The sequence below is a fragment of the Rhamphochromis longiceps genome, linkage group LG23 (assembly GCF_057381845.1).
Source record: "Rhamphochromis longiceps isolate RC_006_pf linkage group LG23, R_longiceps_female_GT1.1, whole genome shotgun sequence".
Classification (NCBI taxonomy): Eukaryota; Metazoa; Chordata; class Actinopteri; order Cichliformes; family Cichlidae; genus Rhamphochromis; species Rhamphochromis longiceps.
In genome coordinates, this window is record NC_140578.1 from 19,029,223 (window position 1) to 19,056,854 (window position 27,632).

Below are 27,632 nucleotides of genomic sequence, written 5' to 3' on the forward strand. Positions count from 1 at the left end.
GGGGTAGTCTCCCCCACCCTAGATAACATGGTGAGGAAGTCCAGCAGTTCATCTATATGTAAAGAAGCACTTAAACTAAAACAGACATAGCTACGTTAATCCTGCCGTAAAACAATAAAACAAGGTATGAGCTCTCATGCTCCCAGACGTGGGGGTGCATTCGTGGGATGCACCCCAAGCCTGCAGCCTGTTAGAGATCACACACAATTAATTATATGCCTCTAGGTATACATGGTTGAATATTTCCTAATACAATAAACTACATGCAGTATTCTACCATATGCAAACTTATATCACTAAAAGATTATACTGACTACTAAATACAATTTTCCATTGACATTCCCTCCTGTTGTCAGTAAAACTTTAAGTGAGATACCAGTTTGTAACATCTTGTTGTACATTTTCTATCACATCGTCATTAATCACACAAAGTCTTCATGTTCCAACAGGTCGGGGTCATTATCATCATCATCACTTGTCATGGCTATTTATGCAGCAACAGTAGAAAATATTACGCGGTTAATCATAAGTTTTAGGCATGGCAATATACACGTTACAAAGACACAAAATAAAAGTGAAAATATCCCAACTCCGATGAGTAGTCTTTTTAGCACCTGTAACCAGGAGCCAGTGTATAGCCAAGAAAACCAGTCACTTGTATCACTTACATAGTCCTGATTTTTGGGCCTGCTAGATCTGTCTCAAAGCACTCAGGGCGTCAGTCACGTTTAATGAGTGTACATCGTCCAGTATGTAAGTGCAGCATGTGTTGTTGAAGAGGACACGAAGTCCCCTTTCTCTGCCAGTATCATAGAGTAGTTCTTCCCTGTGAGTTAGTCCAGGAACATATATATTGTGGGGTATGTTGCTGTGCTAGGTAGATGGGAACAGACATAACAGTCTGTATTTGCCGATTCTGCTTTTGTTCTGTTGTGGATATAACGGTACCTGACATTGTTCATCCACGGATGAATGTGGTCTTGCGTCATATCTCTTAGGTGAGAGTTGTCGTGTGTCCATCTTTTCTGCCTTCCTCCTGGTTCAGCTGTTTCCGGCACCAGCTGGAGTCCTGTAAAAGTGAGCGTCGTAGTCAAGGTAACCAAGAGGGTCCACCTTCCCATGGTTGCACACAGGTCCGTCACGCCTCGCACTTGGTTGCCCTAGAGTTGATCAGAGGCTGGAGGTTGAAGTGCGAGCTTACCCTACGGGGGCTCAATCAGCACTCCCCCCTCACCACTGAAACAACCAAGTGTGAGATTTCTCTATTGTGCTGTCTTGAGGGTGCCGGGGTTTCTTGGGACCTCGACCTCTTTGCAGTGGCTCTGATAAATCCAGGAGGATCTCTCCGTTATTTTGCAGGCAGTTGAAAAGGTCAGAAGCACTTGAATTGGCCTCTATCAACCCCTTTGTGAAAAGGGTGCTGGGTCCAGTTATCTTACTGGCGTTATGATCCCAGCAGTCTTCAATGTGCCCGCGTATGCACAGTATAGTGACACAGCTTTAGGTGATGTTCATAGGTAACTGCTGTCATCACCACCATAGCTTCTGGTTCCTGTGCTTTCACAGAATCATGATGTCATCCTTAGACTCCCTCTGCGTTGTCGATGGAGCTTGGCACGCTCCCCTCATCCTTCAGGTGCCCGTCTGTTGTCCACAATCTCCTCTGTTAGCCTCTGGAAATCCCCTTTGGCACAGCTCTCATTCCAACGTAGTTTCATGGTCCGTGCTGTGGCTCCAAAATCTGATCTCATGATGGGCCCCAACCAGCTTGACCTTTGACCTCAACCACTGCCTGGCTGTCAGCTATGCCTGGAGTGGTTCACGCTTCTCACTGGGCCTCTGAAGATTTCTCAGGAGATTACTGCTGCACCTGTATTTCCTTGCTAAGAAGAAAAACTTCTATTTGGAGAGCATGTCAACAATCATCAAACCACATTCTTTAGTTCAGTGAACTTCACTTATAGGCCATCAAAGCCTCATCTGAACATGGATGCATCACTTGCATAGGTTTAATACCTGTAAATAAACGGTTAATCACACAAATCGCCACAAAAATTATATAAAACAAAATTTAATTCTGAAATTTTATGTTAATTTATTGTTTCATATTAATCCTGGATCCCCTCTCTTGACACATGGACACTCCCATGAGTCAACTCATCAAACTCAGATTCTTGTCTTAAAGAAAAAGATTAGCTAGATCATATCCCAGGCAACATCAGGGCATCTCCTCCCCTGGAGCAGCACCACCCTGGACCTATAATCCTGCAATGAAAATGTTAGTGTGTTTTGCATATTAAGTTTGCTTAACACCTGGCTCTCCCAGGAGCCTGCATACACACCATCATGGCCTGGAAAGCAAAATCTGGAAGTAAAATCAAACTTCATACCTGTAAACAATTGTATCATAAGAACAAGAAGCATTCAACATCAGCAAGACAAGTGTCATGTTCAGGTTTTCTCAAATCAGTAAACTACAATTATTTTCATAAGTCGCCTCAGACATGGATCATCCCATGTACTCAGGCAACATTAATGTAATCGGTGACTGCTCTTAAGCAAAGTCACTCCACTTATATATTACTATGGGCTCAAAAGTGGCCAGCTAATGAGCCCATATCAAACTATCCTAGAAACACTGTATCTCTTATTTGTTTTTCTCATGTCACTTGTCCGCTTCTGCCGAATCCTCTACACGCAGTCATAGAAAAACAAACATTAGCAATACACATTGACTGTGGTCAGACGGAGGTCAGACACAGGTCAACAGGTTCCAGAAGTGCAATAAAAACACCATAAAGCCAACCATCCATAACTATGGAAAGAAGTGACATTAGTTCTCAACACAGGAAATTTCACACGTGTTATTCACATCTTCAAAGTTACCTTCACATTTACCCAAAAACACAGTGTAACAGCATCACCACTCATAACCTATAAACACAGTTTTCCTCACACATAAACCCAGAAATCCTGTAGTAGGAAAAAACATCAACCAGTTGTCCTGGTATAAATCGCATCATCAATTCACATGAAGAACTGGCATGCTGTAAGAAAAGAAAATGCAAATATTAGCGCTTGTGCAGGCGTATGCATACTTTGTCACAGTTATCTCTGTGAGCAACACAAGCCTATGAATAACACACCTGATAAATGCACAGACACAGAAAATGGCATTTAAAAGGTTAAATCATCATGCAACCTCGAGTGTTGCTGTCATCTTTCTGCTCCTGTAAAAGGAAACACATGGGTTCATCTGCACCTTTGTCAGGTGGGGGTTAACTTCACACAATCATGTTCAGTCAGTCAGTCAGTTATTTTAAAATTCTTACTCATTCACTCAGTGGTTCCTTCTTTTGCTAATTGTGGAAATTATCATCGCATTCGTTTCCACGCTCAGCAAAACGACGTTATTTCAAAAAGAAAAATAATTTAGACTGGATTTCCTCGTTGAATCCTTTTTGGGGGACTCTCATTTCCTAATTGTCCCAAATAAGTGGCTTTCTCCTGAACCCATTTTAATGTGGAGAAAACTCACTTGTAACAATTTTCTTGGCGACGTGTAACGCTTTTAATTCCCGACTTGCAGATCTGCTCAAAGAAAAGAAATTCACAAGCAAAAATCAGTGCTTGTTCAAAAATGAAAAATAACAGAGGTTATCAAACCAAACTTTCAGTGCACTGTGAAAGTATCAAAATAAAAAGGCCTTGTTAAGTCATGACACAAGCTCCTCATCAACTTCACAACAGGAGAAGAATCATCAGCTAGATTCACTCCAAACCAACCATCAGCTGCACAACACACCACATAACCCTAATGTCTTCTTTAACTTATGAGTTTAATCACCAGGTCTGTGCTCTTCACTCATTTAAGCCACAGATCTATTTTATTCAATTTTCCTTTTTCCCTTCATCATAAAACATGTGACATGCTGTCATGCACTTCACAAAAGAAGTTTGTTCTGACGTATTCAGAGTTGTGTATCTAAATACAGGATTCACTCACACATCAAAACAGGAAACTCAGTGTTTTAGAGTCTCCACTCAACACACAACAAACATCTCATTCACTCGTGCTAGAATTCAGTCACCTTTCATTAATCTAAAACCGATCAACTAATTTGCATATCAGCTATTAACCCACTAGGATGACAGGACGACAGAAATGCATGTTCAAAATGTTATCTCTAAAAGAGAATTTCCCTCATACAGTAAATTTAGTAGTAAACTTGTGCTGCATCAATCAAGCAGGAAGCTTCTCCCAATTTACTATATTAACAACTAAATTTATTGTCTGATCACTGGTTGGTCAAACCAGGATCTTTTTTCCCACAAAAAGTTAAACTGTTGTCCTGCAACCTAGAGAGTCAATTTTTTGCATTGGATATGTTAGCAGAGCTGCTCTGTGCAGCGTTATGGCATAATAATTTTAAGGGAGAATAAAAAGTCGACACACATATCTCATTCCTGACGGAGGACTCTACCACTACACTTCTCCAGTCCATTCACAGAGTCGTTGCATGGTAAGACATGGATAGGAAGTGGGCGGAGCCTTTTACCGTCATTTTATTACGACGCAAAGTACAAACACCTGTGGACACACAATCCAACACCCCCACTTGTACACAGGTTGGGGAAAAACAATCCTCCGAAAAAAACATCTTACATTCCAAACACAAATACAGAGAATTTGTCTAACTTAAACTTTGAAACTGGTTTCGTCATCATATCTGCTACCATTGACTCAGTTGGACAGTAATCAATGAGCACTTTCCTTTCATGTACAGCTGACCTTATAAAATGATATTTCACATCAATGTGTTTACATCTTTGTTTGTTCACTGGATTTTTTGACAAAGCGATTGTTCCCTGATTGTCCTCCAATATCATAGGTATTTCATACTCAAACTCATCAAGATCTTGAATCAAATAAGTCAAATACATACATTCCTGAATTGTTGCTGCTAATGCCATGTATTCGGCTTCACAAGTTGATAGTGCTGTAGTTGTCTGCTTTTTGGTTTTCCATGATACCAAAGGACCATTTTCATTTAGGCTTACACAATAACCTGTCATACTGCGTCTATCAGAAACATCGGATGCCCAATCTGCATCACTGTATGCTTGTAGACCTAGTTTTCCACTTGAACATTTCCTAAAACACAGTTCTTTTCCTCGACTACCTTTTAGATACCTCAGAACATGTTTCACTGCTGTCCAATCATCAACAGTTGGCGCATTGAAATGTTGTGACAGTTTGCTGACAACATAGCTTAAATCAGGTCTCGTACAATAGCTCAGATAAATAAGACATCCTACCGCTTCACGATATCTTCTCACATCTGGTAATGTCTCGAATTTATCAGAATGAGTCCATTTCTGTTCACAGGGTGTTAACCTTGGCTTACAGTTTTGCATGTTAAATCTCTTTAAAATGTTCTCAATATATATTTTCTGTGACATTTTGACACATTCTTTTTCTTGAAGAAAATCTATTCCTAGAAAATGGTTAAGTTTCCCCAGATCTTTCATTTGGAATTTAGAAGAGAGCATTTCTTTCACGCCTGAAAGCACATTTTCATTGTTAGCTGCAATGAGTAAATCATCCACCCACACTATGATGATTACTTTTTCACTTTCAGTTTCTTTTGAATACACACAATGATCAGCAATATTTTGTCTAAATCCACAACTGCTTAAATAATCATGTAAGGTTTGGTTCCAGTTACGACCCGATTGCTTCAGCCCATAAAGTGATTTCTTTAATCTGTACACCAGTTTATTAGTCTCACTTGATTCTGTCTCAAAACCTTCTGGTTGTTGTATATATATTTCTTCATTTATTGGTGCGTGTAGATAGGCGGTTTTTACATCCATTTGGTGAACCAACATATCATCCTGAACCACTTTCTGCATCAAAACTCTCACACTCGATAAGTTAGCAGTCGGTGAAAAAGTCTCCTCATAATCAACTCCTTTTGTTTGACTAAAACCTTTAGCCACAAATCGAGCTTTATATCTGTCTGATCCGTCTGAGTTCTTTTTAACGGCATAAACCCATTTACCCCCCACTGCTTTCTTACCCTCTGGTAAAGTGGTTAAAGTAAATGTGTCATTCTCCTTAAGGGATTGAATTTCTTCATTCATCGCTCTTTCCCATTCTTTTGACTCACTTGACACAATAGCTTCGCTAAATGATGTGGGTATTTCACACAACAATCTGTAGCAATAATCAACACTGGTTTGCATCTGTTCATTTTCACACTCTTTCACATCCGTGATATAATCACTCAAATAATCAGGTCTCTTTCTGATTCTGGATGGATAACGTGTAGCTCCAGCATCTACTTTATCATCAGTTTTAACCTCGGACTCAGTTTGACTGCTTTCACTACCATCTGGAATATCCTCATCCTTCATCTGTTTGGGTTCACCATCTTTTCTGGATTCATAAACCTCATCTTCATACATCTGATCACTCTGTGTTTGTTGATCCATTGTCGCGGGATTTAGTATTTTTATCAATCTGTGCTTTTCAACTTTCCCGGTTTTTGGGAAATAGATCAAATATGCTGGACTATTTTTGTCATATCCCAAGAAAACACCTTTGTCGCATCTTGGATCCAGCTTTCCCCTATTTTGTTTATAAGCATAGCACAATGATCTGAATTTTTTCATTCTAGAAAGATCAGGTCTTTTTCCAGTTAACATCTTATACGCTGTCTGACCTGTGCGTTTGTTAAAACATCGGTTCCGAATCACTCCCGCGGTTTGTACTGCATATGGCCATAAAGACTTTGGCAATTCGCTCTCAACTAACATGCATCTCGCCATGTCAAAAAGTGTACGCCAGTTCCTCTCTGCTGTTCCGTTTTGATGAGGCGAATATGGCGCCGAAGTTTCCTGCCTAATGCCGTGTCTACTTAATAAATCTCTGAACTGTCTGCTTGTAAATTCAGTTCCATTATCAGAACGAATGCACTTGATTTTCCCATATGACGCCACCTCTGCAATAAATCTTTCAGTTGCTTGAGTCGTATCACTTTTGTGTTTCAGATTATATACAAATGTTGCACCTGAATAATCATCAACAAACGACAAAACATACTTAAACCCTTCTTTAGAGTTTGGCGTAATCGGACCAGCTAAATCCGTATGTACCAACTCTAATGCTGCCCTGGCCTTTTCATCTGGTTCTCGGTTCCTAGTTTGAGTAAACTTCCCTTGTATACAGGCTTCACATTGCATATTTTTGTTGATTTTACCCTTAATTTCCATTCCATCAACGACATTTTGCAGATTTTGAACATCCTCATAATTACAGTGTCCTAGAATTTCATGCCACGTTTGCATATCAAAACATCCATTACATTTCTCTTCAAACTCTTGCACAGTTTTATAAAGAACAGTCTCTCATGTTCATATATAGGGAATTTTGTTCCATCAACATGTTTAAGAAAACTGTCCCCGTGTTTGAAAACCACAGTGGCTCCGTTACTAGTAGCTGCTTTTACTGACAAAATGTCCTGTGGAAACGATGGAATGTAGAGTGCTTGTTTCAATGTTACCTTGTGACTGCGTCCTTTACTGTCAATCATACTTATCTCAGCATCTCCTCGCCGCTTTGCAGCTCCTCTGCTCCGCCTTCCGTCAGCCAACTCTACACAATGAGCCTCAGGTCGAAATGTGTCATCAAAAGTCTTAAAACTCTCGATCTTCGTAAAGATATGTGACGTCGCTCCTGTATCCACCAGTAGCTGGTTATTCAGCATCTCTTGGCCGCCGTCCGGGACCCTCTGGGGTTCGGAGCCCGTCTTGAACGCGTAGTCCTTCTCCACAACCCCTCTCGCTTCATCCCGTCTTAGCTTCCTTCTACAGGTCGCATCTTTGTGTGTACTACTCCGGCAAAAACTGCACCATACTCTGGATCGGCACGTTCTTGCAGTGTGTCCCTTTAGTCCACATTTAAAACACACAATCTCATTATTCTTTGATCTTCGGTCATCTGCTCGCCATGAAGTAGAATCCTGGTCTAATTGCACTTTTGTCCTCATTACGTTGTCATCAGTTACAGCCGCACGCATTCTCTCGGTTTCTTCATAACTTCTGAGTTTTACTTTAAACTCTGAAAATGTGATTTTTGCTTCGCTCTGTGTAACGTGCACAATCAGGGGTTTAAACGTCTCTGGTAGACCTTTCATTATCATTGCGATCAGAAGTCCATCAGTTAATGACTCACCCGCATTTTTTAACGCTGTGATAATTGCTTCTGCTCAGATAATATAGTCCGTCACACTTTCATTCTTTTCATTTGTGAGAGAAGTAAGTTCGGTGTACAGACTTATGATCCTTGGCTTGCCCACTCCTGCATAATGACCTCTCAAAATTTTTAGGGCTTTCCGTCCGTCATCAACTGCATCTCTCATAACTAACGATAAACTTTTGTCATCCAGAAATTGTATCAACTCTGCATATGCTTCTGCATTTTTGTCATCATCTTCACCATCGGCTTCTTCATCACCCTCAGCCTTTAAGATGACATCTTTCAAACCTTGTAGTCTGAGATGACCAAGGAACTTCGTTTCCCATATCTCATATTTCCTTTCATCTCCATCAAACTGCAAACGGGAATATCGACTGCCCGACTCTGCCGTGCGTCTGCTCATGATGCACAAAAACGCTTACTCACTCAATCGTGCCAAACTTTTAACACCTGCCGGTAACTTGCGGTTTCAGGAAACGCTGCCCTTCCTTTGGCAGTTACAGGATCTCTTTACTGCTGCTCTGGGCCCATAACCTGTTAGCAGAGCTGCTCTGTGCAGCGTTATGGCATAATAATTTTAAAGGAGAATAAAAAGTCGACACACATATCTCATTCCTGACGGAGGACTCTACCACTACACTTCTCCAGTCCATTCACAGAGTCGTTGCATGGTAAGACATGGATAGGAAGTGGGCGGAGCTTTTTACCGTCATTTTATTACGACGCAAAGTACAAACACCTGTGGACACACAATCCAACAGGATAAATTCAGCATTTGATAACAAGTGTCTGCTAAATTGACACTATTTTAACACTGATAAAAGATAACAAGCTAATTTTCATTGCATTTGTGTTATTAGGCAGGTTTAATCAATGTCTGAGGAGCTGCATATCCAACAGAGCATGTTCTTAAAGCTGCCTTTCCTACACACTTCTCTACTATTGTTTGATCATTTCTTAACTGATGTGCTTTGAGTCCACTGGTATTGGCATCACACTAAGTGACTTGGACAAGATGATAAACAGACTGACATGCTTAAGATGTTGTCTAATCTTCATGAGCTCTCTTGTGTTTGGAAGTGTTAGTAGAGTTAATGCATGTTCTGCTTGTGTGTGTGATTTTGTATATGATGTATATGTTTTTTATATTTGCATATATCCAGACTCCTTCTCAATTTTCCAACTTAAGCAGTCAGTTTTCTTTTCCCCAGGTTTTTTAACCCCAAATTTTAATTTCCCACTTTAAATAACAAAATTTGTGTTCTCACCACTCTCACTCTATTGTCCTCTCCCACTTCAATAGTCCAATAGCAGGCAGTTTCTCCTTCAGCTTTGTCCTGTCCCTCCTCTGATGCGGTTGACTTTGTACTAGTGGCTGAAGTGCTGCTGCTGCCTTCTTGGGCGACTTCTTAGCAGCTGCTGCCGGTTTCTTGGCTTTGGCCGCGGCGGGCTTCTTGGCTTTGCTCTCAGTAACCTTGTTCATCTTAAAGGATCCGGAGGCCCCGGTGCCCTTGGTCTGCACCAGAGTGGCCTTCGCCACCAGGCTCTTGATGGCGGTCTTGACACGGGCCTTGTTCTTTTTCACATCGTAGCCTCCGGCAGCCAGAGCCTTCTTGAGAGCGGCCGCGAACACGCCGTTGCACTCCTTGGAAGCGGCCACGGCTTTCACAATCAGCTCGCCCACGCTGGGGCCGACCTTCTTGGGCTTGGAAGTCGTCGTCTTCTTCTTCTTGGCCTGAACCTCTACACAGGGCGCAGGGCGTGTTTATGATGGAGCCTTTCCCACCACAGCGCCGGCACATTGAGCGCATCATGAAGGGTCCATTTCTTTCATGTAGCTATGGTCGCTAGCCAGCATGCTAGCTGCATGTGGCTTGCCCGAGTCACTCAGTCCTTTCTGAGCATTTCGACATGCTGCCGCCGCAGAACCTGGCCTCAGATCCAGCAGGTTTAGCGCGCTGATCTCCAAAAAAAAGTCCCGAAAGCCAGAAAGACGTCAAATAAGTGTCTCGTGCTAAGCGCTCGAACAAAAACTCCTCTTCACGCCGCCATCTTGCTCGCCCCTCCGTGGAATTCATCCAATCAGACAGGAAGATGGGTTTGCTTTCTTCTCTGATGCTGTTTGTCCACACTGCTGCTGCTTGCTGGAACTCTTTGCTCAGGACTTTGCTGCTGTCTCTTTATCTGCCATGTTATTGCTCTTTGGAGCTGCATTCCTTGTCTTCAGGGAGGAGTGAGAGCTGCTTGTGAGTTTGAGAGACACATGGTGCTGTAAATAAGTCAGCCAGAAACTTGGCCTGAATGGTTCCAATGATGTTAAACTATAACTTTCTTCCGACCGCTGCATGTGGAAAATTGATTCAGGTCTGCTTTTCACCTGAAAGTGACAAACTAAGACATTTCATTATTATCATCGCTGCTTAATCAACACACATCTCTCTCTCTCTCTCTCTCTCTCTGTGTTTTTGTGAACAGTCCTTTCTTAAAAACAGAAAATAAGATTGTAGTTGTTCTTGGCTGATCAACACAAAACCTTTTTCCTATAATTATTTTTCATCTACAATGTAAATTTTGTATCTTTTTCACTCTTTTTTTTATATATATATATATATATATATATATTTTAAAATAGCTGGTGACCTGCAGAATCACCGCTCTCACAATCAAAGGCAATCACTTTTACACAGCGCACAAAAACACTGTGACGTCAGACACATTCACACTCACTTTTTCATCTGCGTAAATAAATCACATGGCTGATGATATGTGCCATGGTGATCCGTAAATATGATCACCAGTTTATTTAACTATTTTTCAACCCAACAAAACAAATAAACAAAAACATAATGCTGATGTTATGAACACTCTACACACAAGTCAAGATGCAGGAAAACTGCTCACGGAAACGCTGCACACTCCAGTTATCACAGTTATCACAGTTCTGTTTGTGTGAATTATCTGCTTTCATTATTAATACCAGTTTATAGGTTGTTATCCTTTTATTATTAGTTTGAATGCATTAAAATTAAGTTGTAATTTAGCTTTTTGTTTATTTTACTTTATTCCTCTTGCATTTATATCTATTCAGTCGGGTCTGTTTCCAACCCTTTTTTAAACTACTTCAAACTACTGTGATCTCTAATTTTCGCTGGGTGAGGGATTATTATGTTCTTTCTAGTCTGAACTGCTCTCTTCACCTGAGCTGCTATCCTATTCTGAGTTACTGTCTACTTTGTTTCTTCTACCTCTTGCTCTTCCACGATGCATTCCTCTCTCTTTCTTTTGGATTAATTGTGCTCCGGCTTGCTGTTTTTCTAGACATTTCTCATCAGGTGTTAATTTTACTTGTTTATCCCCCATTTTCAAAGATTTTGCTGGGCCGTCGCTGGCACGCTTGACTTCAGAGTGGTTTACTGATACGGCCTTCGACTTCACCCTAACGGTGAAGCGGTATCAGTTTTATGAGATGAAACTCAACCGTTCTCCTTTGTCACCAGCACGTGAGCCTCAGCAAAGAAAACAAAAATGGAAGTAGTTCAGCAGCGTATTGTGCTGTAAAATCAACTTACTTCCAGACACATACACACACATAAACATTTGCGCGCTAATTTGTCACGAGATAATTTCAGCTACCTCTAAAACTGGTCAAAACACAGTTCCTTTTGGCGAACTTAAACCTAATTTGTCACGAGATAATTTCAGCTACCTCTAAAACTGGTCAAAACACAGTTCCTTTTGGCGAACTTAAACCTAATTTGTCACGAGATAATTTCAGCTACCTCTAAAACTGGTCAAAACACAGGTCTTTTGGCGAACTTAAACCCCCTTTTTTTTTTTAATCACATTTCTTTAAACTTTTGCGGCCGTCTTATATACCAAAATAGTGTTTCTCACCCCTGACGTCCCACTGGTGATTCAGATCATTGGACTGAATCCCACCGCCGCGGACCAGATTATAACACCGGCCCAGACCCGAATTTAACGTCCTGGGGCTCTCTCCTCGTCCAAGAGGGCTGTGCACAGGCTTCGGTGCTGGCTCCCCACGGCGTCAGGAATCAGTGCTGGATCTTGGAACAGAGTCACAGATAACAATTCTGATATTTTCTCCTCCGGCTACGAAGGACCAAATAATGTTAGGGAAAATATTCTAAAACACTTCTTCAGTAAAGACTCAGAGAAGAGAAACACACAGAACTTCTTGCTAGCAAGGGCAGCCTCCAGACTGAGACTCGCGCTAAGAAACTGCCCCAATCTTTATTTATACTTCAGTAGGTGTGTGTGTGTGTGTGTGTGTGTGTGTGTGTGTGTGTGTGTGTGTGTGTGTGTGTGTGTCCTGCTGATCAAAGGGTCATGAGAGCACAAAAGGTACATCCTTGGTCCTCACCCTAGATAACATGGTGAGGAAGTCCAGCAGTTCATCTATATGTAAAGAAGCACTTAAACTAAAACAGACATAGCTACGTTAATCCTGCCGTAAAACAATAAAACAAGGTATGAGCTCTCATGCTCCCAGACGTGGGGGTGCATTCCTGGGATGCACCCCAAGCCTGCAGCCTGTTAGAGATCACACACAATTAATTATATGCCTCTAGGTATACATGGTTGAATATTTCCTAATACAAATAACTACATGCAGTATTCTACCATATGCAAACTTATATCACTAAAAGATTATACTGACTACTAAATACAATTTTCCATTGACAAATACACAAACAATACAATATAAGTAGCTCTGTTTTGGAAGTTCAGTTAACGCTAGAAATGTGTTTTGGAGTTTGTACATGCTTTGTCTCTAGGGGCCACCGTAAATATTTATATATAAACATATATAAATAAAACCACTTTTTTTTTACATTAGTAATTCCTTTTGTGCATAATTTTATATTATTGTTAATAATAAATTAATTAAAGCAACAAAACAACCCGAAGAGTCGGTTCGGAGCCGAAAGAGCCGGTTCTCTAAAAAGAGCCGGAAATCCTATCACTACTTGGTAGTAAACAATAGTGATGGGGGAAGTGAGGTTTCGTGAAACACTGAAACATTTGTGCTGGAATCGTGTTGAGGCCTCAAAACAATCCTAATGTCACGGTCCTGGGTTGGTGACCCAGTGTTTTGTGTTTTGAATTATTAATAGTCTTTGCTTTCATTATTATTTAGAATTTATAGTCTCTTAGTTTCTGTGCTCTTCCATTGATCCATGTTTCCTCTGTCAGTCATGTGTTTGTTGTCTTTGTTAATGTTTTCAGTTTACTTCCCCTTGGTCTCATGTTTGATTACTCCCAGCTGTGCTCTCCTCCTGTGTCTCATTCCCTCGTTATCCCTCAGTGTATTTAAGCCCTGTGTCTTCCTCTGTTTGTTTGCTGGTTTGTATGTGTATCACCCGTGACATTTCCCATGTTCATTATGTTCTGTGTTCCCTGTCTCAGGTTTTTATGTTTCAGTTCCAGGTTTCTAGGTTCAGGTTTTTGTTCTTTTGTATTATATTTGTAGGTGCTCCCACTTTAAGTTTTATTTAGTTTAGGTTTTATTCGTGCTCTGCTTTTGTTTGTTTCCTGTCCCCGCTGCAAATAAAAGCGTGTTCACAGTTAAGTTTGTTATCAATGTCTGCACTTGGGTCCTGTTTCTCTCCACTCCATACGTCTGCCAAGGCAGCCGTGACACTGAAACCATCTCCACAGTGATACATGCTGGCCAATTTGGAACAGGGCCTTCAGTACAACTTGAAGAGGCTGTTCTGTGAAACAATGATGCAGACAGGCAAAAGCTCCAAACAAAACTACTTATTACATCAGACTGTCAGTAATTATGAGAGAAATTCTAAAACATGGCCAGAAAAATATTGGGACTGCTAAAGACAACAAGCTGTGACTGTAGTGATCAGTGTGCTTCAGCAACATCCTCCCTCTGTGAACATTCATGATAGTCACAATAAATCCATTGATAAAGTCAAACATACCGAGAACAGACTGCTGTGTTCACTGTAATAACCACACAGGTTTACAGATGCTTTTTTTTTTTTTTTTAGCTCAGTCGGTTTGTTTCTTCCTCACAGCCCTCAAACTTGGTTTGGTTGATTTTTAAGTTTTCTAAATGTCTGTGTCATCAACTTTGTTCTACACACTGGCAAGAAAAGCTAGAAGCTGGCACAGTGTTAGGTTTTAATATATATGTATGTATTTTTAATAAATTAAATATATATATATATATATATATATATATATATATATATATATATATATATATATATATATATATATATAGTTAAATGAAAAAAAAGACTTAATTCCTTCTTTACTAAAAGGCAACGTTTATCCCATTCTGATCAATCGTAACAGTCAATTTGATCAGAACATATTAAAATCTTCCTCTAGTGAAGGACCTTTGAACCTTCCCACTGCTGTGGATGCTGTGTGTCCTGTAACACTGTGTGATGTTTGTTTACTGTGAGTCTGGAGTTTGGGTCATAGTGAAGCTGCTTGTGTTGTCTATGAGATATTCTCAGCTGAAGGGTCAGTGGGAATAAAAGACACGAAACAAAAAACTCGTTTGCCATGAAAACTGTTCAGAAGTAGATCAGCTGTATTCATGTGTTTTTCTAACATTTCTTTTAACAGTAAAATATTCTTTATGACTGCGCACTATGCGAGTAACAGGTTGCAGTGAAGGAAATGACATTTTCTCTTAAAAGTGAAAAAAAAAAACTACAGAGCAAATGGAGTCAGAGCTGAAAACTGTTTTTTAAATCCACATTTGTAATAATTAAAAGCGACAATATCAAAAACACAAATTCAGTAATTGCAAATGACTGTAGTGCAGTGTCTGGAAGCAGCAGGTACACCACCTGTTTAAACTGGGGCACGAAAACCTCGTTCAGTCGTGGTCATGTGACCTGGTATTTTGAACCAAGCTTCGGAGCAGTGTCTTTAAACATCTGAGCTTCACAAGCTCGACTCAGTGCCAAAACATTTGTTTCGAGCTTCCCATCCCCAGTAAACAGGTGTGTTTAAGGGTTGTAGCTGCAGAAGCCTCCTATTGGCCACGTAGCTTGCACATTGGGCGACTCAGTTTGATCGGTATGTATCTTTGATTTTTCGCCATCTCAGCATAAGTTCTTTCACAGTCATCTTTTTACTGTAAATGCTAATTCTACGATGCATTACAGGAAGTCTGGGCCTGAGTGGGTGGTTTCAAAGCTGTTGCAGCAGAACCGCTACTGCTTGCGTTTACAGAAGTGCTGCTTTGTCATTTTTTGCCTTGTTTTTGCCTTCTCACTAGATCTGCCTGCAACACACTTGTTCAGGTTTTTAGAAAAGCCTTTGAGCCCTATGTGGAATATATGGAAGCATCATATTGTACTGAATTATCAACTTAGAGCAGAGGTATGTAGAATAATTTAGAATAGTATTATAAAATTATTAATTTGTTTTGTGTTCGTACATTTGGGTTCTGAATGTTTGATATGTAGATTTGCTTTTGTGTTACAATGAGTTGGTGATTTTTCTGTACATGTCCTCATCTGGCATCCCATTCACCCTCTGGTAAGATACAGCTGTGAATTTGCAGTACACGTACAACTGAATCATTGCTTCTTTATATCTGATATTTTTAATAGCTGTCAATAAACTGTTGTTTTATACTGAACCACATCTCTGTCTGAAGTATAGTGGACCTGAGATCCTTCTTGATAATTATTATAGTTTCTAACTAAATATTCGGTGAAATTCCCAGGATAGCGTAGTCGGATTTTCCCTATGATTGTTAACACTTTGGAGCTCCTCTGCCACCATTCTAGTGTTACACGTGTGACATCACTGGTTCCTTGCTCTCTTCCTCATTATTCTCACCTCCTTGTGCTGTCGTATTGTCTATAATGTAATGTTTCTCCATAGTTCATGGTAAAAACCTGTCCAGCTGTTCTGTCCACTCTCCTGCCACCAATTAGATGACATGTCTTGTTTAAACTACTGATTAACATACATAGACAATTTGAAGGTTTTATTCATGTTTTTCTCTTTGTTTGAAAAGCAAACTGTCGTTACTTTGTTCTTCTCACTGCAGCGTTTCAGCTTCCTCTGGCTCACACTGCTGTCTGACTGCATTCAGCTGACAGTGAAATGAAGCAGAAAAGAAGCAGCTGATATTTGTACAGCACACATGATGGAAATGAGGATTTCAGTTGATGTGCACATGAATGATTTGTGTTTCCTCTGCAGATGAAGGTAGAAAGTGTGTGTGAGCTGATGTGGATGTGAAGTCAACAGCATGGGTCAGTGTGTGGGAAGAGAGCAAGCTCAAAGGTGAGATGACCATCTCTAACTGTGCATGACTCTTCTCCATGTCACAGCTCAGCACTCACATCTCTGCTCCATCATTATTCACAGGACCCAACCTGTACATCCAGATAGACATAGAGTGAGGGGAGCCTCATCTGGATACTATGAGGATTCAACCATTCGCGAAACTGGGTGATGTATTCTGTTTCTTAATGTTGTGTCTGACCCAGTGTTTTTTTCTCTGAATAAATTAGGAGAAGGTGTTCCTGTAATGATTATTTATTTTTATATTAGTTATTATATAACTATTGTATTTTAGAGGATAGACTCTTGTCAGTGATATGAATTTTTTAGTTTTATTTGGTCCACCAAAGCTGACATTTTTGTCTTATTTTTTTTTTTCATTTCCCTTAGGTTCTATTCAATTATTTAAATTTTCAGTTAATTTTACAAAAATATGCATTTAAATAAGAGTTTTATTTCTCTCTCGTACCTTTGATTTCAGCGTCCCTCAGGTTGTACCGACAATCTAAAAAGAAAAAAAAAGATAATGTGTGTCTAAATGTTGTTTTGACTCAGTGTCTGTGAATAAATCCTTCATCATGTTTAATGTCAGCTCAGCTCTTTTTCACACACATTTCCATGTTCATATGTGAAGCGGTGTGTGTTGGAGTGTTTCCACAAACACAGCAGTCAGAGTGTAAAGAATGGATGTTGTTGGAGGTGTTTCTGTAGTGAAGAGGCTGAGTGTCTGTAGGACTCCAGTAAGGAGGAACTTCCAATCAGGTGTTCCAGGTGTTGCTGGATGGAGGAGGGAAGCATTAATATGATTGTGATGGCATATGAACGGTGCGTTGTCCTGTTGCAATATTTGACTTTATACTTGGGATTTAACAGGAAGCTACTAAGAATATGGGAGAAATATGCTCTGTCCTGTTAGTCCCTGTCAGTACTCTTTCGGCTGCATTTTGGATCAACTGAAGGTTTTTCACTAAGTTTTTAGTGCATCCTGATAATAAGGAATTACAGCAGTCCAGGCTAGAAGTAGTTTCATAGCCTCACCCTGAGATGAGATGTTTCTAATTATAGTAATATTAAATATTAATGAAATGACAGGAAGCAGTCCTACATATTTGTTTAATATGCACACTGAAGGACACCTCATACTCAACATGGTGTCTAATGATATGCTTGCTCTGGATGGCATTACGTTATTAACACTGTGAGGAATCTTTAAGATTGTATTTTTGGCCCAAGTATGAAAAATCATATTTTATATTCTGAATTTAGATAACATTTACGAGAAGGAAATTAAATTAAATTCAGTTATTTGTCTTTAAGACATACTTGCAGTTTAACTAATGGATTTCTGTATAACTGGGGACCAATGGAAGTGCAATGCAGTGTTTTCTAATAATATATGAGATCAGGGAAGCATGTATGATGTAAAAAGTATTCTAGTCTGTGTTAGTACTTTGTAATGATCACGGATGTCAGCTGTTTTACTTTGTTGTAAAGATTATTTATTGTGTTTATTTTTACCAGGGGGTGGGGGCAAACCAGATATTCACTATATGGATCAATTGGCACAAGGTAATTTAAACCAATGTGAAATGAAATAAGAACAAAATGTTTTTCTCCAGACTGTTGTTAGTCCAAGTTTAAAATCTCGCATTTCATCTATAAAACCACTAATGTGATGAACCACCACTGCTGTGTCACCAGCAAACTTCAGCAGCAGGATGGTGTCTGTCAGCAGTGAGATACACACAAGCAGATTCATTATGTTTAAAAATGATCAATCCAAATAATATGAAAGCTACAAATATGCTCTAAGTGCGATGTTTCCAAAGCTATAGCATTAACATAAAATAATAAGTAACATAACATATTAAATAACCATGAGAGCATGAAAGTAGTAAAAACATGAGCTGTCACTATACTGATGTTTTTACTCCTGTTTGTCTGTATTTCTGTTGTTTCTTCTTGTACTGTCAAACAAGTTTTCTGGTTAGGATTGGATGGCAGTGATTAATGTTTGATGTCAGCCATGATGTTTATTGTCGCAAAAAACATAGCAGCACTACAGGGCATCTCTAATCTTAATGGACCTTTTGTGTGTTTATTTGTTTATTTGTTTATTTATAAGGAACCCCATTAGCTTCCACAACAGTGGTTGCTAGTCTTCCTGGGGCCCAAGCCATCAAATATCTCCAAATAAAATGTTACAACAATTAGATCTACAGTAAAGTTTTACAGTACTGAAATGTAAACATGTGAATATTAAAAATTATATAAAAGCAGAAAACCAAAACAAAACACTCAAACAAAATACACAATTTCCATTACAAGTGATATTACCCTCTACAATTTTTTACAAATACATTAAAAACTGCCTAAATAGGCTTTTAGGTGATTTTTAAAATTATGAATTGAAGCCAATTCTCTTATTGCCTCAGGCAACTTATTCCACTGAAACGATGCTCTGAATATAACAGAGTTTTTCAAAAAGTTACTTTTAACACGAGGAATTACTAAATTGTGGTTGGTTGAGAATCGTGTGGCATGATTATGAATTTCATCTGGATACTGCAACTGAGCGCAAAAAAAGTGTGGTGTGTTTAACAGTATTGTTTTCTTTAAAAATACAAGTAAGCCATAGTATAATTTAGCTTGTACAGAAAGCCAAGAAAGTTTATCATGCATTTTGTCAATACTTGTATAGTATGAACACCTTAACACTAATCTGGCCGCCCTATTTTGGACTAACTGAAGTCTATTCAGATCTGTCTTATTAGCTGCAGACCAGATGATTGAGCAGTACTCTAGATGAGATAATACTAATGCGTTAATGACATCTTTCATAACTGAAGAAGTAATATAAAAGGAGCATTTCCTAGCTATAGCTATGCCCTGTCCCATTTTCTTAATAACAGAATTGATGTGCTGAGACCATGAAAGGTGGTGGTTTATGGTAACACCAAGTAATTTAATCTGGGTGACCTGTTCTAATGCCGATCCAGCTATGGAAAGATTTAGTTGTGGACTGTTGATTAAGCGTGCTCTACTTCCTATTAACATGGATTTGGATTTAGTCACGTTTATAATCATGTTGTTTTTACTTATCCAATCAAACACGTTCAGCAAATCTAGTTGTAATACGCTTGTCAATTCAGAGTGGCTACTGGCTGAATAAAACATGGTGGAATCATCAGCGTACATTACAAGATGAGATTTATCCAGAACATACGGCAAATCATTTGTAAAAACTGAGTAGAGAAGTGGACCGAGGCAGCTGCCTTGGGGTAGACCACAGTTCATTTCGCGGCCCTCCGAGAAATAACCATTATAATAAACCTTTTGCCTTCTTCCAGACAGATAACTTTCCATCCAGCACAAAGCAGCTGGTGAAAATCCATAACATTTTAGTTTATCTATCAGTAGATCATGATTTATTAAATCAAATGCAGCACTAAAATCCAGAAATACCACCCCGGCCAAATTCCCTTTATCTAGGTATTTGTACCAGATATCTGTCATGTGAATGAGAGCTGAACTGGTGGAATAACCAGGTTTGTAGGCATGTTGAAACTGAGTGAGTAACTGATTTTCTATTAGATAATGTTGAATTTGTTCGTAGACAATCCTCTCCATAATTTTACTTAAAATGGGTAGCAGACTGATAGGTCTGCTGTTGACACCATTAAAAATGTCATTCTTGTTTTTAGGAATCGGAATTATTTTCGATTCTTTCCACTGCAATGGAAATAAGCTGCATGCCAGAGATTTATTAAATATGTGACATATAGGAAGGGACACAAACTTGGCTGCAACTTTGAGCAGTTTACTGTCTATGTTATCAGAACCGGAGGATGTATCGTCAGGAAGTGATGTCAATAAGCGCTCTACCATCTGCACATTCACTGCCTCAAACTTAAATTGGCATAGTTTATTATTCATGATAACATCCTGTATAAGACGACGTGATAAGGTGGGATCGCCTTTGCTCATATTAGATTTTAAATTTGTTATTTTATTGCTGTAATAATTCACAAAATAATTGGCAATAATAATTGGTTTTTCACTAAGTTTTTAGTGCATCCTGATAATAAGGAATTACAGCAGTCCAGGCTAGAAGTAGTTTCATAGCCTCACCCTGAGATGAGATGTTTCTAATTATAGTAATATTAAATATTAATGAAATGACAGGAAGCAGTCCTACATATTTGTTTAATATGCACACTGAAGGACACCTCATACTCAACATGGTGTCTAATGATATGCTTGCTCTGGATGGCATTACGTTATTAACACTGTGAGGAATCTTTAAGATTGTATTTTTGGCCCAAGTATGAAAAATCATATTTTATATTCTGAATTTAGATAACATTTACGAGAAGGAAATTAAATTAAATTCAGTTATTTGTCTTTAAGACATACTTGCAGTTTAACTAATGGATTTCTGTATAACTGGGGACCAATGGAAGTGCAATGCAGTGTTTTCTAATAATATATGAGATCAGGGAAGCATGTATGATGTAAAAAGTATTCTAGTCTGTGTTAGTACTTTGTAATGATCACGGATGTCAGCTGTTTTACTTTGTTGTAAAGATTATTTATTGTGTTTATTTTTAGCAGGGGGGGCCAAACCAGAGATTCACTACATGGATCAATTGGCACAAGGTAATTTAAACCAATGTGAAATGAAATAAGAACAAAATGTTTTTCTCCAGACTGTTGTTAGTCCAAGTTTAAAATCTCGCATTTCATCTATAAAACCACTAATGTGATGAACCACCACTGCTGTGTCACCAGCAAACTTCAGCAGCAGGATGGTGTCTGTCAGCAGTGAGATACACACAAGCAGATTCATTATGTTTAAAAATGATCAATCCAAATAATATGAAAGCTACAAATATGCTCTAAGTGCGATGTTTCCAAAGCTATAGCATTAACATAAAATAATAAGTAACATAACATATTAAATAACCATGAGAGCATGAAAGTAGTAAAAACATGAGCTGTCACTATACTGATGTTTTTACTCCTGTTTGTCTGTATTTCTGTTGTTTCTTCTTGTACTGTCAAACAAGTTTTCTGGTTAGGATTGGATGGCAGTGATTAATGTTTGATGTCAGCCATGATGTTTATTGTCGCAAAAAACATAGCAGCACTACAGGGCGTCTCTAATCTTAATGGACCTTTTGTGTGTGTCTTCTTGATGACAGCCATACAGAAAGGCTTAGCTTAGTCACACAGCGCTCCAGTATTCCCCCAGAGAGGAGAGGAGAGGTAAGAGGACACACACACCTACACACCTTAGCTATAATGCATGTAGACGGCAATGCAATCTAATTAATTAATATTCCAGCATTTGTACAGTACCATAACAATAGCATACATAGGAATGTGAGTTTTTATGAAATATAATATACTGTCATGGTGAGCTGTGTGGCAGGCAGGGGTTGGATCCGAACAGAGGATTCTACTAAAATAGGACAAACTAAGAATAAAATACACCAATACTTAATGAAAGAAACAAAGACAAACTAAGGCTAATGATCTTGAACTCGACAAATCAGAATCAGAATCAGAATCAGAATACTTTATTGATCCCTGGGGGAAATTATTTTTTGTTACAGTGCTCCATTTTAAACCAACATTAAGACAAGACAGACAATACGCTAACTAAGAATAGTACAATATATACATATATATACATACATACATACATAAGTCACTTATAAATAAATAGTTGGAAAAGAAACATGTGTAGTTGTAGCAGCAAACAGTGTGTTAAGTGGATGCGTTGTACAGGGAGATGGCCACAGGCAGGAAAGATTTCCTGTGTCGTTCAGTGGTGCTTTTCGGTAATCTCAGTCTCTCACTGAACGAGCTCCTGTGACTGACCAGCATGTCATGGAGTGGATGGGAGGTGTTATCCAACATTGTCTTTATCTTGGACAGCATCCACCTCTCCGACACCACCTTGAGGGAGTCCAGCTCCATCCCCACAACATTGCTGGCCTTACGGATTAGTTTATTAAGTCTGTTGGCATCTGCGACCCTCAGCCTGCTCCCCCAGCATGCAAAAGCATAGAGGATCGCACTGGCCACCACAGACTCATAGAAAATCCTCAGCATTTTCTGGCAGATGTTGAAGGACCTCAGTCGCCTCAAAAAATAGAGACGACTCTGGCCCTTCCTGTAAAGTGCTGTGGTGTTTTTAGCCCAGTCCAGTTTATTGTCAATGTGTACTCCAAGGTATTTATAGTCCTCCACAATGTCAACACTGACCCCCTGGATTGAAACAGGGGTCAAGTGTTTCCTGGTCTTCCTGAAGTCCACGATCAGTTCCTTGGTCTTTGCCACGTTGAGCTGCAGATGATTCTGCTCACACCACGTGACAAAGGAGTCGACCACAGCCCGGTACTCTGTCTCATCATCCCTGCTGATGCATCCAACCACCGCAGAGTCATCAGAAAACTTCTGAAGATGGCAGGTCTCTGTGCAGTGGCTGAAGTCTGTGGTGTAGAGGGTGAAGAGGAAGGGGGAGAGGACAGTCCCCTGTGGTGCCCCTGTGTTGCTAATCACCTTGTCAGACACACACTGTGGGAGACGTACATATTGTGGTCTTCCTGTCAGGTAATCAACAATCCAGGACACCAGAGAAGCATCCACCTGCATCGCTGCTAACTTATCACCCAGGAGGGTCGGCCTGATGGTGTTGAAAGCACTGGAAAAGTCAAAAAACATGACCCTCACAGTGCTCGCCGGCTGGTCCAGATGGGTGTAGACACGATTGAGCAGGTAGATGATGGCGTCCTCTGTTCCGAGACGAGGCTGATAAGCGAACTGAAGGGGATCCAGATGTGGTCTTACTATGGGTCGCAGCTGGTCCAGGATGAGCCTTTCCAGGGTCTTCATGATGTGGGAGGTCAGTGCCACGGGCCTGTAATCCTGGGGGCCACTGGGACGAGGCGTCTTTGATACAGGGACGAGGCATGATGTCTTCCCTCTGCAGACTCAGACTCAGCATAAACAGTTTATGAAAGACTCCACACAGCTGGGGGGCACAGGTCTTGAGGACAAGGGGACTCACTCCGTCTGGTCCAGCAGACTTGCCTGAGTGAAGTCTCCTCATTTGCATCTCAACCTGGTATTGAGTGAAGGTGATGGGTGGGGGAGGGGTGTCAGGAATCTCACAGGAGGCAACATGTGAAGAGAGAGGCTGGCACAGTGGTGTGGCTCTGGATTCCAGGCTGACTACAGGTGAGGTTGTGGGGGTGTGAGCAGACACTGTGGTGTCGAATCTATTGAAAAACAGATTCAACTCGTCGGCTCTATTCTCACCTCCCTCAGCTCCCCTGCTGTTGGTTGGCCTGAATCCAGTGATGGTCTTCATGCCCCTCCACACCTCTCTCATGCTGTTCTGCTGGAGTTTCCACTCCAGCTTCCTCCTGTAATTGTCCTTAGCCTCTCTGATCTTGTCCTTTAGTAACACTCAATTAACAACTCAACGAGACTTGACATTACATGACTGGAGAACCTAGAACTAGACAAGAACACAGCTACTGTGGGGGACACACCAAGAAAGAGGGGAAGGACTAAAATACACAAGTGGAATTAACTAGAGGCTATGGAACAGGGGGGAACACAGCTGCGACTAATCTGACAACGAGACAAAGGGGAAGCAAAATTGAATACACTGAACACACGACAAAGGACTATACAAAAAAACAAAAACAGAGATACAGATTGAGATGTGGACTGGCTGAACAAAACAAAGACATGACGGGGAAACAGAAGAATAAACACGGGGACAGAACTAAACCTGCACGAGACACAACAGACTGCACATGGGACGTGGACACAGCGAAAGCCGGGACACAGAACCATAAGGAATACTCAACTAAAGAATATTACAGAATATTAATTCTTAAAAAAAAAAAAAAAAAAAAAAAAAAAAACATAAACAATGGGTTGCCTGATTCAGGAGCATGACAAGTACATATGAATATAACCGTCACGGCTGCCGGGGTGAGCCCTGTGGTGAAGGAGGAAAAGGACCCAAAATGCAGGCAGTTGACTGGTGATGAGAGTGACGTTTATTTACAGAAGTGGCAGTGAGGAATGACAAACGACTGGAGAAACCTAAACTGGGAAAACTAAATGACAAACCTGAGAGCATAAGAAACAGGGTGCAGGGCAGAGCGCCGCAGACGGAGGAACTGAACACCATGGAACATAGACGAACCAACAACAGGCAGGACAACACACAGGGCTTAAATACACACACCGGTAATCAGGGGATGAGAGACAGGAGGGCAACACACAGGGGAAACATAAATTGAACACACTCACATGAGATGGGGACCTTCAGAATAAAACAGGAAACTCAGACACAGAGAACCAGACACGACACTGAACTAAACAGACAGATTCACAAGCAGACAGTGTGACACCATAGACAGACGGAACACAGTCTGTCACAGTCACAGACACAGAACAAAACCCTAACAAATTGCAAATCATAACAGAATACATACTCAGAATAAACAAAAGCATAAAGAAACACAAAACACTGAGTCGACAGACTCAGGACCATGACAGTAACATCCTAAGTTAGTTAAACAACTGTTAACAGTTCGTAAATCAGTGTTATTCCAAACAGTTTGTCTGAAGCAAATTGCTCCAGCTTTATAGACATTAAGGCAGAGTTGTCCAACATAAGGCCAAGGATCCAAAATTAGCCCACAAAAGGCTCTAAGTGTCATGGTCCTGGGTCTGTGACGCGGTGTTTTGTCTTTTCAAATCAAAATCCAACTTATTTGTAGGGCCTTGTTTTACAACTTTTCCTACTAATACAGAAGCTCCCTCATTCATACTACACCAAAGTAATAAAGTCATCGATAAAAAAACAAAACAAAATGAGAGAAAGTTCCCGATTTCTTTACTGTTTGCTGTGTATTTTTTCTTTCTTTGAAATAATGAAAACTTATATTGTTTAATCTGGCAATGAATTACCACTAGTGATGTGCGAATCATGAACGAATCGTTCGATACTCGAGAATCACTTTACTGACAAGTGAATCATGATTCACAAGCCCAACTGACTCACTGACTCATCCCTGTTGCTGTTAGCAAACTAATTTCATTAGTACAAATATATCTAGCTTATAATTAAAATTGTGTGGAAAAAACTACAGCCAGTTACTTAACAAAAACATTTCTGCCCTGAACTGGAAGAAAAAACCCTGAGTAGAAGCTCACATCAAGACAATAGCTCGTCGGTTCACAGTAGCAGTTAGCTCTGCTAACATGCTAACAGCACATTTGAGTTACTCACCCCCTCCTTTCCTGTGCTGAATCGTAGTGTAAGCGAATCACTCAGGACTCACTCACCCCCTCCCTCCTGGCTCACAGCTTCTTCTTGTTGTTTGGCAACCAGTGTTAAGGAGCATTACTGACCCCCTGGCTCACAGCTCAGTGGACATTTAGATGAGAAAATATATATTTGACACATTTGAGGAAAATACTAATAAAATAAAATTAAAATAAATAAAATAAATGTTCCCTTTAGAAATCTTTTTTTTCTTTTTTGCTCTATAAAAATAGTTCTTCTTTTTCAATCACTCATCTTAGGAGTAGGATTTACATGAAAAGAGAAACAAATTAAGTTTGTGTGAAAATGTACATTTTTTGCACTCTCTGGTCAACTGACTCAGTGACTCAAATGACTCAAAAAAACCCGATTCACTTTGGTGAGTGACTCATTCAAACTCGATTCAGTAAAAAGAATCGAATTTACCATCACTAATTACCAGAACTCTTTCTAGAATTTTACACGCTTCTCATGTCGTTTCACTGGTCTGGCCCAATTAATGTCAAAGTCGCTTGTATGCTGCCCATGGTGTGAAATGAGTTTGACATACCTGCATTATGGGCTTGCTCTATTCAAATATAATCCAATAGAGCCATCTAGTGGCCACACAGGTCAATAGCAGGATAGACATGGTGTTCACGCGCCTCCACAAAGTAATTAAGCTAGCCACTAGTTATGCACCTAATATAAACATCACATGGAGGTCATAATAAACTGGTAAAGACTATTAAAAGTCTACACTACAAGAAATTGGGCCAAATTACACATAGGAAAGTGTCGTGATTAATTACCATGAGGAGAACAAAAACACCCTAAAGTCCATATCACACTACAATCTCCATACTTGCAACTCTGAAATATTCATGAGAAGGGTGCACGATCAAGAACTATACAGGTAAATGAATAAATCACATTTCTCTGCTACAGTCCACTTCAGCATCCCCTCAGGCACTGGCACAGCTATATGACTATACAGAAAATTATTCTGACCCTGAAACAATTGTGATCAAACAATGAACCTGGTATCAAAATATTGATCCAATTTAGATCCCAAATATGCTTTAACTTTAGTGAGCGAATTCTAGTGAATATATGATAATAGGTTCTTCATATTCTTATATTAGGTAACTTAAAGGCCATTGTGAGGAGAAAAAATCGAAACTACTCTGGGCTGATGGTCCAAAAAGATTTCAGGACTCAGCAGGTACCTTAAATCAAATTGCTTAAATATCTGCTGCAACAGAGTGAATCTTCAAATCTTGGTTTCAGAATTTTTATTGTTCTGAATCCAAGACCGCACACACTTTGAAATTTTCCATGTTTTGGTACATTACCACCAAAACTTCAGTGTATTTTATTGGGATTTTATGTTCCAGCTTACATCCATCTTTGAACCTGAAGTGGAAACTGAATCTGGAAACATTTCCTACAGGTAATCATTCTGCATAAAAATTTCTATCACATTATTTTGACAGCTACAAGTAATAGTCTTCCAAATTAAGTACAATACTTAGAAATACTACTTTCATGCTATATGACACTGCTGGAGCTCATCAGGTCTCAGCTTGTGTCCAAATGGTGAAGTAGTCTCTCCGGACCCCACAGTTATCTGCTGGTGGTTCTCTGCTTTTTTTAATGAGGGATTCATGACCAGTCCCATGAGATGCTGTGTAAAACACCTTTAGAGTATAAAATTTATTTTTAAAA

The 27,632-nt window shown here is 39.8% G+C and overlaps 2 protein-coding genes and 1 pseudogene across 2 annotated transcripts in view; 2 read left to right on the forward strand and 1 right to left on the reverse strand.

Annotated features, from left to right (window-relative positions):
* Window positions 1-27,632, forward strand: part of LOC146641742 (uncharacterized) — a 68,641-nt gene that overhangs the window by 22,648 nt on the left and 18,361 nt on the right. The window contains exons 2-7 of the mRNA XM_085397581.1: window positions 16,481-16,564; window positions 16,649-16,732; window positions 18,086-18,133; window positions 21,176-21,223; window positions 21,769-21,832; window positions 27,302-27,357. Coding sequence (XP_085253707.1) covers window positions 16,530-16,564; window positions 16,649-16,732; window positions 18,086-18,133; window positions 21,176-21,223; window positions 21,769-21,832; window positions 27,302-27,357 — 335 coding nt within the window. The 5' untranslated portion in view covers window positions 16,481-16,529. The remainder of the gene's footprint in view (window positions 1-16,480; window positions 16,565-16,648; window positions 16,733-18,085; window positions 18,134-21,175; window positions 21,224-21,768; window positions 21,833-27,301; window positions 27,358-27,632) is intronic.
* Window positions 1-27,632, forward strand: part of LOC146641743 (uncharacterized) — a 142,461-nt gene that overhangs the window by 2,271 nt on the left and 112,558 nt on the right. The gene's annotated exons all lie outside the window — the stretch shown is intronic.
* LOC146641744 (histone H1 pseudogene) lies at window positions 9,114-12,540 on the reverse strand (annotated as a pseudogene).